This window comes from Glycine soja, chromosome 17 (genome assembly GCF_004193775.1).
Source record: "Glycine soja cultivar W05 chromosome 17, ASM419377v2, whole genome shotgun sequence".
NCBI classification, from domain to species: domain Eukaryota; kingdom Viridiplantae; phylum Streptophyta; class Magnoliopsida; order Fabales; family Fabaceae; genus Glycine; species Glycine soja.
Window position 1 is genome coordinate 13,375,790 of NC_041018.1, and position 12,455 is coordinate 13,388,244.

The following is a 12,455-nucleotide window of genomic DNA, read 5'->3' on the forward strand; positions in this document are numbered from 1 at the left end:
TTGTGAATTAAAATTAATTATTTTGTGCTATCCAAACGTACTGTGTGTATAAAATTTCTTAAGCCCATAATATATAAATTAAATTCTTATAATCAAGAAACTAATTCAGTCACTTGAATAGAATCTAAGTTATTATAAATTTTCTGGTATCTATTTTTTATTTTTACGGATTAAAAAAAATTAAATTCTTATAAATATTTGGCCAAGCTACAATAAATTTATAAGTATTTTGCCAAAGTTTTAAACTTAACCAAGAATGGGCTATAGGAGGTTATAATTTGTTCAAGTGAATGACATTATAATATAAGCTTTAAAGTGGTTGATCTTGTATAAGTTAAAAAGCTCTTCTACTGGATTAACCATGAAAGCAACTCAATACTTGCTAAGGACAACTGGTGTAACAAGTAAAAACTCAATCTTTTTCACGTTTTGGATAAAAATACGAAAATCAAGAGGACAATCAAAGGTTAACATGTCAATTTTTTATCTGTTGCTTCCTCTGGTTACACATTGCAGGGGGTTTGGCTGCTATGTTATCAGAAAGTACTGACAACAAAATTTCACAATCAGAAATGCAAAAGTAAAAACAAGAGAGTACAGCAGGGCATGGCAATGTGGCATTGGGTTTTCAAAATCAAGTGTACTGCTTGTAGACTTTAGCCACTTGGTCATTGCTAAGACATCTAAGGTGATTTTTTTTATATAAAAAATCAACTTATAATATCTATTGTTGAAAGTTAATATAGCACACCTCTCATCTCCATTTGCATTTCGATAGTACCCAAAATGTTGGAAATAATTAACACAATAAATCAACCATGTTTAATTATTTATTGCTATTTGCCAGTTGATAACTTAAATAATTACTAAAAACAACCATGCAATTGAGCTAATGCTGCAAACGAGATATGTTTAGAACGGAATAAAGAGGAAAAAAGGATAGCATCAGGGGGCTATGATATAATTAAGTACAAAATAAATTAGATGAAAGCTTGTTTCTCAGAGTGAGGAGAAAAGGAGGAAAGAACTATCAAGGCTCCGAAAAAAGAAAAAGAAAGAATCACTTAAGAGTGTATGATAATCATGTACAGAATTGACAAATTGATGATATCCTTGATTATATATAAAAGAACTAGATTGAGATACAATTGGATTCAGGGGTTGAAAATGAGGTTCCCACATTTGCACTTCCAACTCATGGGCTTGTAGTTTGAACTGCCACCAACCCTGGCATATGCAATTGAAGAAAACTTTGAAGAGTTTTTCTTTCTGTTCTGCATTTGGGGGTTAGTGGGTACCTGAATTGCTTCACAGTGCTCACATGACCTGCACCTTCTTTCACACATTGGAGGCCTTGAACCTATTCGTGGCCTCAGCATAGTTTTATCCTCACTTACTGTCTGCATAAATCATAATTCCAGGAAAAAAAAATTAGTATTTTTTCCCTTGCATTAAGCAAATCAACAAAGAGAAGAAAAATTTTACCTGACGAAAATTACTTAGTTTTGGAGTCTTTCTACCTGTTAGAAAGAAGAGAAGATGTCAATGTTAATTAGTTAGAGTTGATTTCTACATAGTTAGCACTTGGAAGCTTTAAAGATTGCTCATTTACCTTCAATAACCAAACCCTTCTGAATCCAGCTTGATATGATCAGAAACAAAAGACAAATGCAAACGAAGCCAAGTCTTTGAACACAAATGACATAATGATCAAAGCCCATTTTAGGGAGAAGGGGAAGTTTGAAACTTTGGTGATGATGGAATATAAGAAAGCTCAACTCAAGTAAGAGAATCAGCAATTTGGTTCTAATTATAGGGAGGAAGGGTAAAAAAAAAAAAAAAAAGAGAGAGAAAAAGAGAGATAGAAGAGACTTGATATAAGACAAAGAGGATTATAGTAAGTTAGTAACTGAGGGAATGGACGAAGCGGGATGAAGTGAAGACCAGTAACTAACATCTAAAAGGAAGCAAAAATATATATTTTGGCAAGATTTGTATATATTGTTGAAGCGATGGAACAACAAGGAAAGACAAATGAGAAAAAAAATGTTCAAATCAAGCTCGGCCCAAGAATTTGTTGATCCATTATGAAGTTATATAATTCATTTATTGTTCTCTAGAAATGACTGATGTGCTCAGAGGTGCAAGAAAAAGGAGGTGCCCCGAAAGGGAAAAACACTTGTCCTTCGGTTAGCGAGCCCCTACTACTACTCAAACAACAACAACCCGAGAGAGATTGTATAATAATTGTTCGAAATGAGAAGCATCAGAAACAGAAACAGAAACCATGATGAATACCGCAAGTAAGATGATATGAAAGACAAAGAGGACCAGCAACAGCAAAACGCCACAAATTTTTTCACTCAGATGTGAGGGGGCAAGTTCCCACTAACGGACATGCATTTACAGCTGTGGATTTTGGGTTCTTTGTTTCTTGTATATATATATTAACATTAATATATGTATACATGTGTTGACTTGGTCATACAACCCAATAAAATAAATAATGAAGCATATTATTCTTTTATGGAAAAAAAATGAAAAATCATTATATTATTGGATAAAATAAAATTAGAAAAAAGAAATGAGAGAAATCTTCTTCATGCATGTATAAACATTACCTGCTATAACTACTATATAATCAATTCCAACATGAGAAAAATAGAGAGAGGAAAAAAAAAACATAAGTGAAAGAAAATATTATTTCTATTTTTTGGGTGTAATTGGGTTGAGTTAAGTATTTTATAAACACTTACTATATATTTTTCTCGTTCAATAAAAGGTCTGCAGCAACCTAGAGACATAACTACTATATAATCAATTCCAATAAGAGAAAAAGAGAAAGAGGACATTAATGAGAGAAAAAAATATTTATATTTGTCGAGTGTAATTAGGTTCTGAGTTAAGTGTTTTGTCAACACCTATTATATATTTTTCTCTTTCAATAAAAGGTCTGCAACAACCTCAAACGTAGGCATAATTGGCTGAACTCCATTATTAACTTTGTGTGTGATTATTCAACATTTATTTTATTTCTCACAAATCTGATTATAAGAAATTTGCCTAATTTCTCAACAACTAGTATTAGAGCTTTGGTTGTTATTTTTGTCAATTATAATAAACAGTCAAAAGGGAGTTAGATTTGAGTGGGAGCAATGGCTACAAAAGAAGGAAAGGTGAAAATTGAGAAGTTTGATGGTGTGGACTTTGGCTTTTGGAAGATGCAGATCAAAGATTATCTATATCAGAAAAAGTTGTATCAACCTTTCTCAGGAAATCAATTGAAGGGCATGAAGGATGAAGATTTGGCTCTTCTTGATAGAAAAGCCCTCGAAGTTATCTGATTGATGTTATCCCACAATGTTGCTTTCAACATTATAAAAGAAAGATCCTTGATGGTCTTATGGTGGCTCTTTCCAATATGTATGAAAAACTGATAACCCCGAACAAAGTTCATTTGATGAGGCGGTTGTTTAATTTGTAGATGACAAAAGGCATGTTAGCAGCGCAACATCTCAATGAACTCAATATAGTCACAACGCAATTAAGTTCAGTTGGATTTGAGTTCGATGAAGAAGTACGGACATTGATACTTTTGTCTTCTCTACTAGAAATTTGGAATGCTACTATCACATCTGTGAGTAGGTTGTCAGGAAGTAATAAGTTGAAGTTCAACGATGTTCATGATCTGGTTCTCAATGAAGAGATCTAGCGGAGAGAGTTGGGTGAATTGTCAACCTTTTTAGTTTTGCATACAGAGTCAAGAGAAAGAAATTCAACCAAAGGATATGGACGTGGAAAACCAAAAGACCGCAGGAGGTCAAAATCTAGGAGTCATTGAAGTTCCCACAACTCGAAGACTATCGAGTGTTAGAATTATGGAAAAATCGTGCATTACAAAAATTAGTGCAAGATTGCAATAAAGAATTAAGAGGCGAAGGCAGAGGCAAATGTTACCTCCACCTCAAGAGGAGATGATGGATTGATATGTTCTTTAGAGAACAAGGAAGAATCTTAGGTATTAGATTATGGAACATTCTTTCATGCTACTTCACAAAGAGAAATTTTAGAATTATGTCCCCAATAATCTTGGACAAGTTTACCTTGGCAATGAACAATCTTGTGATATTGTTGGCAAAGGTGCGGTGAAGATTAAGTTGAATGGGTCTTGTCAGATCCTAATTTCGTCTGGGGATCATTGTTCGTTAATCTTTTGATTCTTGCTAGTCGACTTACGACATTGGACATCAGTTACAGTGCAAAGCGATGAACCACTCGGTGTTTCAATCCGGAAAACAAAAGATACCAAGCAAAGAGGGCAAACAGGTCTTTTCCTTGCATTTTCTAGGCCCCAGCTCGCCCAGGCCAGCATCTAGCTCGCTTGGGCCATCAAATAACTTCATGGTTAAGAAACTAGCTCGCCTGGGCGAGCTCATGACTTTAGGACTAAGGCTTAGCTCGCCTAAGCGAGCTACAAGTGCCCCAAAGTGACCCTTTTCCTATAAATAGGCGTGCTAGGGGGGCTGAGAAAGGGGTTCAACATTCAGCATTGAGAGGATTAAGAGAAAAAAAGAAGAAAGAGAGGAAAAATAAGAAGAAAAAAGAGAAAACAAACTCGAGGTGCTGCTGAATCACGTCTATGATCAATCCCTACGCCGTTTCTTGCTCTGTGTTCTTTGTGCGATTGTCGGTTAGTTTTATTTTTAAGATTTGAATGTGATATATGTACCCTTAGGGGTTCCCCTTTGTTATTTTTTGCATAGTCATCTCCTCCATCTATCATCGGTAATCTCATTTTTTTTGTAAAGTTTAATCTTAAACCGATCATTAGTGCCGTAAAGCTATCTTTTAAAGAGATTGAAAGTTAATAAACAAAACCAAGATAAAATCAACACATAACTGAATTTCTTTCTATCAAAGTCACTTGAGATCGTTCAAGGTCAAGGCATGAAAGGATAGGAAGTAATCGCCCACTTAAGCTATTAGCCAAATCTTTATGCCTGCCCTCATATGCACAACAAACCAACAAACAAAAACAAAACCAAAGCCACCAAAGCCAAAATTCCCAAAAAGTCCAACCTTAAAAAGACCTATTGATCCATGATGATTATGCACATTATCCTTGATTTGATGGGAAATGACTTGCAAAATCAATTTATGACATATCTGTGGTTGGGAATTGAGATGAAACACTTGTCTATGTGAAGCTTTATACACCTTTGAGCAGTTTTCCTCTACTCGGTTGAATCCAGTGTTTTCTTCTAATGCTCCTTTAGAAATGAAATGCAAAATGTCTTAATCTCATTATTGGTTATGAGAAATTCTATCTTTGTGCTTTCATTCCTCATTCGTCGCATTATTTTTTGAAAAAATGTGTGTTGTTCTGATCGGTTTGGGGGTTTGTTTCTTTACCAAGCATGTTCGCATTTTAGTGAAAGTTTTACGAGACTTCAATGTCTTATGTCTTTTACATTTACAAGATTTCAATGTCTTCTGTCTTTTACATTACAAGATTTCATTGTCTTCTGTCTTTTACATTTCAAAGACTTCAATATCTTCAGTCTTTACATTTTACAAGACTTCAATGTCTTCAGTCTCTTACATTTACAAGACTTCAATGTCTTCTATCTTTTATATTTCAAAGACTTCAATGTCTTCAGTATTTTACATTTTCAAAGACTTTAATGTCTTCAGTATTTTACTTTTCAGAGACTTCAATGTCTTATGTCTTTTACATTTCGAAGACTTCAATATCTTCTGTCTTTTATATTTCAAAGACTTCAATGTCTTCAGTATTACATTTTCAAAGACTTCAATGTCTTCAGTATTTTACTTTTCAGAGACTTCAATATCTTCTGTCTTTTACATTTCAAAGACTTCAATGTCCTCTGTCTTTTACATTTCCAAGTCTTCAATGTCTTCAATCTTTTACATTTCAAAGACTTCAATGTCTTCAGTCTTTTACATTTCCAAGACTTCAATGTCTTCAATCTTTTACATTTCAAAGACTTCAATGTCTTCAGTCTCTTACATTTCCAAGACTTCAATGTCATCAATCTTTTACATTTACAAGACTTCAATGTCTTCTGTCTTTTGCATTCCCAAAGACGTCAATGTCTCCAATTTTGTTGTATAAGACTACGACGTCTTTTGCTTAATACTTTCAATACTTCAATGTCAATATCCGTTTGTTTTTTTCAGGTCTCACTTCCTTTGTTTCCTCTGGCAACCAGTTTCAAATAGCAAGATCGCTCAAATGAAATTAGTGTCCTTATTTGTAATTACCTTTTTATTTTCAATAAAAGATAAGTAAAGAGGGGCATCTGTCAGACTCTAATTTCGATCGAGGACCATTTTTCGTTGATCTTTTGATTCTTGCTAGTCGACTTACAACATTAGATGCTGATTATAGTGCAAAGCGATGAACCACTCGGTGTTTTGATCTGGAAAACAAAAGATACCAAGGAAGGAGGGCAAAAGGGTATTTTCCTTGCATTTTCTAGGCTCCAGCTCGCCCAGGCCAGCATCTGGCTTGCCTGGGCCATCAAATAACTTCATGTTTAAGAAACCAGCTCGCCTGGGCAAGCTCATGACTTCAGGACTAAGGCTTAGCTTGCCTAGGCGAGCTGCAAGTGCCCCAAAGTGACCTTTTTCTTTTAAATAGGCGTGCTAGGGGGGCTAAGCAAGGGTTCCAACATTCAGCATTGAGAAGATTAAGAGAAAAGAAGAAGAAAGAAGAGAAAACGAACCCAAGGCGCCACCGAATCACATCCGTGATCAATCCCTATGCCATTTCTTGCTCCGTGTTCTTCGTGTGATTGTCGGTTAGTTTTATTTTTAAGATTTGAATGTGATATATGTACCCTTAGGGGTCCCCCTTTGTTATTTTGTACATATTCATTTACTCCATCTATTATCAGTAATCTTATTTTTTTTGTAAAGTTTAATCTTAACCGATCGTTAGCGTCGTAAAGCTATCTTTTAAAGAGATTGAAAGTTAATAAACAAAACCAAGATAAAATCAACACATAACTGAATTTCTTTCCATCAAAGTTACTTGAGATCGTTCAAGGTCCAACGCCTTAACACCTTGTTAATTTAAAATAAATCTTTCAAAAGCGTAAAACCTATTCAACGCACAAACTTTCTCACTTTAAAGAACTACATAGGTCTGAATTCCTCACCGCACCTGAGGATACCTAGGAGCAAGGGAAGCCCCAAAAAAATAAAAATATAAAAAGGGAAAATAAATAACATTGAAGTCACGTTTTTGCACACTCGATTAAAGGTTGTCATCCTTTGTGACGAGCGCGTGGGGTGCTAATACCTTCCCTATGCGTAAACAACTCCCGAACCCTTTCTTTTCAAAATTCACAGACCTCTTTTTGGCTTTTCTAACGTTTTTCTCGAATAAATGTTGGTGATGACTCCCACACATTTTCTTTTTCGAAGATGCACCTTTTCTTTTCGCCTTGCCCTCCCGTCGAAGGATAGGTTGTGATAGGTCTGTTTGGGAATTGAAGAGTGTTAGACATATCCCTGATCTGAGAAAAAACTTAATCTCAATAGGCCAGTTAGCTAGTGAAGGCTATACAATAGTTTTCCATGGTGATAATTGGAAGATTGCAAAAAATGCAATAACGATTGCTCACAAAAGAGTGGAACTCTTTACATAACAGCAAGGGCACATAATTTGATTGCAGTAGCAACAAGTAATGAAAATTCCAATCTATGGCACTAGAGACTTGGCCATATGAGTGAGAAAGGGATGAAGACTATGCACTTAAAGGGGAAACTACCAGGTCTTCAGTCGATTGAAATTGACATGTGTGAAGACTACATATTCGGAAAGCAGGAAAGAGTTAATTTTCAGACAAATAACAAAACCCCAAAGAAGGAAAAACTTGAGTTTGTTCACTATGATGTTTGGGGACCAACATATGTGTCATCAATTGGTGGCAAACAATACTTTGTGACTTTTATAAATGATTACTCTAGGAAGGTATGGGTTTACTTTCTAAAATACAAGTCAGAAGTATTTGTGGCTTTTAAGATATGGAAAGCCATGGTTGAAAATGAGACATGATTGAAGATTAAAAGGCTCAGAACTGGCAATGGTGGCGAATATGTAGACACTAGATTTAAAAAGTTATGCTATGAACACAAAATTAGAATGGAAAGGACCATGCTAGGAACACCCCAACACAATGGTGTAGCTGAGTGTATGAACGAAACATTGATGGAAAAAGCCAAAAGCTTACTGTAACTACTCGTCTCGTTGCTACAATTTCACTAACTATAAAATGTGACATTTCAATTTTAAGTGAAAGCTCCATTAATTTGTTTATGAAAACGATGGTAAATTTTTCACGATGGGACTTACATGCCCAATAAAAAAGAGTCAAGGAACCAACTAAGGAAGAGTTGATAACAAAACACAATTCTCCCCCAAAATAAATTCCAACGTTATCATGTCGGCTTGGTGACTCCAACAAAAGACTTCCCTCCAAGTCACCTATTGCTGCTCATCTGCTCCCACGAACAAAAGTTCGAGATCATCACATGCACCAATCACACGGTACAAAAATTGCAAGAGTGAGTTTATTATAAAAGATAAAAAAAACCAAATGACAATGATTAACAAGATAACAATAACAATAATCACAATCATTATCAATAACTCATTAGTTCAACGTACACTTAACAAACTAGTCATCAACATTTTCACAATTCAAATCAATTATGCCCAGAATGATGCATGTACCTGACTTAACTCTAAAATGCAATATGGTACCATTCATCAGGAAATAGCCTAAGCGTGTTCACATGACACTCTCACTTAGGAAAACTAGGCAACAAGTGTTGAGGTCACCCTGTTGTGCACATGCAACTTCCCTCCAAGGTGATCAAGCTAAGTTTCAAGGAAATTCCAAACCGGGTGACATGCCCCAAGTATAGGTATTTTTCCTCGTGAAAAACTATGAGTACTTACTGACAAAATTTATACTATTGCCATGCAATATGAAGTATGAAACATGAGCATCATCAATGCACTAACCATGGATAGTTAAAGATTCTAATTCATCTCCTTCTTTTTCTAGGGATGCTTAAAACTCTTTAAACACTCTATTTCCCATTCCAGGAAATCCAACATGGTAACTGCGCCCCCCATGTACATACACAACATACATAATCACAATGACATCATCAATATCATCTCATCTCAATGTCAGTATCAACATCAACATCATCTCATCTCAATATCATTATCAACATTAACATCATCTCATCTCAACATTATCATCAACATTAATATCATCTCATCTCAATATCATCTCACGCCATTATGATCGGGGTTCAATGAAGGTTACAAAAATGAAGTCTATTTTATAAAAAGACAATTTTTACAATGTCTCATTTTCAAGGATTTTTCAAAGGAAGTACAAAAGCATCCAATAATGGTACCCAAGTCACAAGAGATGCAAAGATAGATTCAAACTAACTAGGAGAAGACTTAGTAATCATGGTTACCTCGAAGAAACCGTGAAGAGAGGATTGGAGGCTTTGTTCTCTACCGAATCTTCAAGTTGAGTTTTGAATATTCCGCTTCGATTAAAGTGTTCCTTTCAGTGTAGTGGTCTTGCGACAAGCAACGAGAACTTACGGTGGTCACAGGTGGTCGGTGGCGGTGGAGGAGGAGGTTGGGGGTGTTAGGTGAGGGTTTGGGGAAGAAGATGAAAGCAAAATGGTTGTTTTACACTATTGGATGTATTTGTATCCTACAAGACTCGCCTGGGTGAAATTTTGCTTGCCTGGGTGAGCTGATCCAACTCAAATTCATTGAGGCAAATTCTGCTCCATCAAATTTTATTGCTTTGGTGAAAATATCATATCTCATACTCCATATGTTATTTTGAAATTCCCAATGATCAAAACATGAAGAATTGGGTTGCAAGCCTACAATCCATATTTGAAGGCGATCCAACGGTGAAAGAATCTAGGATCGCAATTTTAGTGGAAAAGGTTTAGGTAAAACTTGAAATATCATAATTTCAACCTAAGTCAATAAAACTCCACATAACTCAACATCCACATCAAGAAAATAACACATGGCTAATTCACACAATACCTTAACTCATCCAAATTAATCAAGTAATCAAATAACACAGGAAAAACATCAAACATTTATTTTCAGTTATTGAAATTTCAGGGCGTTACACTTACCAAAACAATTTTGGGCATAAGCTATCAACACTACAACTTACTTGATCAATCGAGATCCATCAGTACCATTGGAGCATGGAATACCAAAAGAGGCATGGAGTAGAAAAGAAGTGAAACTTACACATGTTAATGCTTTTGGTTGTGTTGCTTATGTGCGTATCAATGATCAAGGTAGGAATAAACTTGATTACAAATCGAAAAAGTGCACTTTCTTCTGGAGAAGATGAGTTTGGCTATCATCTTTGGGATAATGAAAACCAAAAGATGATTCATAGTAGAGATGTGATCTTCAATGAAAAAGTGATGTATAAGGATAAGAACAACACACATACTAGCAACCCAGAACAAAGTGGGCCAATATATGTAGAGGTGGATGATGTTCCAGAAACTCCTATAGTTGAGAGTCCTCAGCTAGATGAATCAACTAAACATAGTAGTGATCAACAACTTGATAGACCAAAACCTTATACTCTAGGTCCTATATTCCTATATTGAGAAGATCTTCTCAACCTCATGTGCAAAACATGAAATACTTGAATTATATATTGTTGACTAATGAAGGAGAGCCTGAAAGTTATGAGGAAGCATGTCATATCGGAGATTCCAACAAGTGGGAGCTTTCCATGAAAGACGAGATGAAGTCTTTGATCTCTAATCAAACATGGGAACTAGCTATATTACCCGTGGGAAAGAAGGAACTTCATAACAAATGGGTTTATCAAGTGAAGGAGGAGCATGATGGCTCCAAGAGATATAAAGCTCAACTAATTGTTAAAGGATTTCAGCTAAAGGAAGGAGTTAACTACATTGAAATATTTGCTCCAATTGTGAAGCTAAATACTATCAAGTCTGTCTTTAGAATTATTGCAATTGAAGAGCTCTATCCTGAGCAATTGTATGTGAACACTGCATTTCTTCATGGTGACTTAGATAAGGAAATTTACATGCATCAACCTGAAGATTTCTTAGAAGAAAAAAAAAAGAAAATGGTGTGCAAATTAAAGAAGAGTCTGCATGGTTTGAAACAAACTCCAATAAAGTGGTACAAGAAGTTTGAAAGCTTCATGCACAAGGAAGGATTCCAAAAGTGCAATGTCAACCACTATTGTTTCTTCAAGAGATATAAGTCCAGTTATATCATTTTACTACTTTATGTTGATGATATGCTAGTAGTAGATTCAAATATGGATGAGATACAAAACTTAAAGATACAATTGCCAAAAGAATTTGACATGAAGGACTTAGGTCCAACAAAGAAGATCCTTGGAATGCAAATCATGAGAGATAAGCAAAGAGGAATTTTGCAATTATCTTAGGCAGAGTACATTAACCGTGTTTTTGTAAAGATTTAACATGGGTGATGCCAAACCAATTAGCACACCTTTGGCTAGTCATTTTCGCCTATCCAAGGATCAGTCACCTCAGACAGAGAAAGAAAGGGAGTTCATGGCTAAGATTCCGTATGCTTCAGTCATTGGAAGTTTAATGTACGTGATGGTTTGTACAAGGATAGATATTGGCCATGGAGTGGGAGTTGTAAGAAAGTTTATGTCAAATCTAGGTAAAACTCATTGGGAAAAAGTTAAGTGGATTTTGAGATATCTACGAGGCAACACAACAAAATGTTTGTACTTTGGTAAATGAGAATTAAAAGTACAAGGCTATGTAGATGCAGACTTTGGAGGTGAAGTTGATCACCGAAGAAGTATCACTAGTTACATTTTTACTGTTGGTACTACAACTGTTAGTTGGACGTCACAAATACAAAAGATTGTTGCTTTATCCATTATAGAGGTTGAATATGTTGTAGTAACAGAAGCCACTAAAGAGTTGATATGGCTTCAGGGATTGTTGATGGAGCTGGGATTCATACAAGAGAATAGTGTTTTGCATAATGATAGTCAGAGTGCGATATATCTGGCAAAGAATTCAACATTTCATTCTAGAACAAAGCACATTGGTCTCCATTATCACTTCATCAGATCTTTGCTTGAGGACGAGGTGCTAACATTGAGAAAGATCCAAGTAAGGATCCAATAGATGTGTTAACTAAGGTGGTGATGGTTGACAAACTGAAGTTGTAAGTTTACTTGACTTGTTAGAATAACAAATTGGAGAAGGTTGTTGCATTGATCAATAAAATGAATGACGCGTATCATTCTTTTATGGAGAAAAAAAAAACCATTATTTTATTGGATAAAATAAAATTAGAAAAAGAAATGAATGAAATC

General features: G+C 35.3%; 1 protein-coding gene across 1 annotated transcript; it reads right to left on the minus strand.

The window, feature by feature from the left end:
• Positions 1 to 931: 931 nt before the first annotated feature.
• LOC114393801 (EPIDERMAL PATTERNING FACTOR-like protein 2) lies at positions 932 to 2,378 on the minus strand. The gene is made up of 3 exons (XM_028355256.1): positions 1,613 to 2,378; positions 1,486 to 1,520; positions 932 to 1,400 (listed from the first exon to the last, which is right to left on the minus strand). The coding sequence occupies exons 1-3, from the start codon at positions 1,719 to 1,721 to the stop codon at positions 1,155 to 1,157; spliced, it is 390 nt and encodes a 129-aa protein (XP_028211057.1). The 5' UTR covers positions 1,722 to 2,378; the 3' UTR covers positions 932 to 1,154.
• Between the last annotated feature and the right edge of the window lie 10,077 nt (positions 2,379 to 12,455).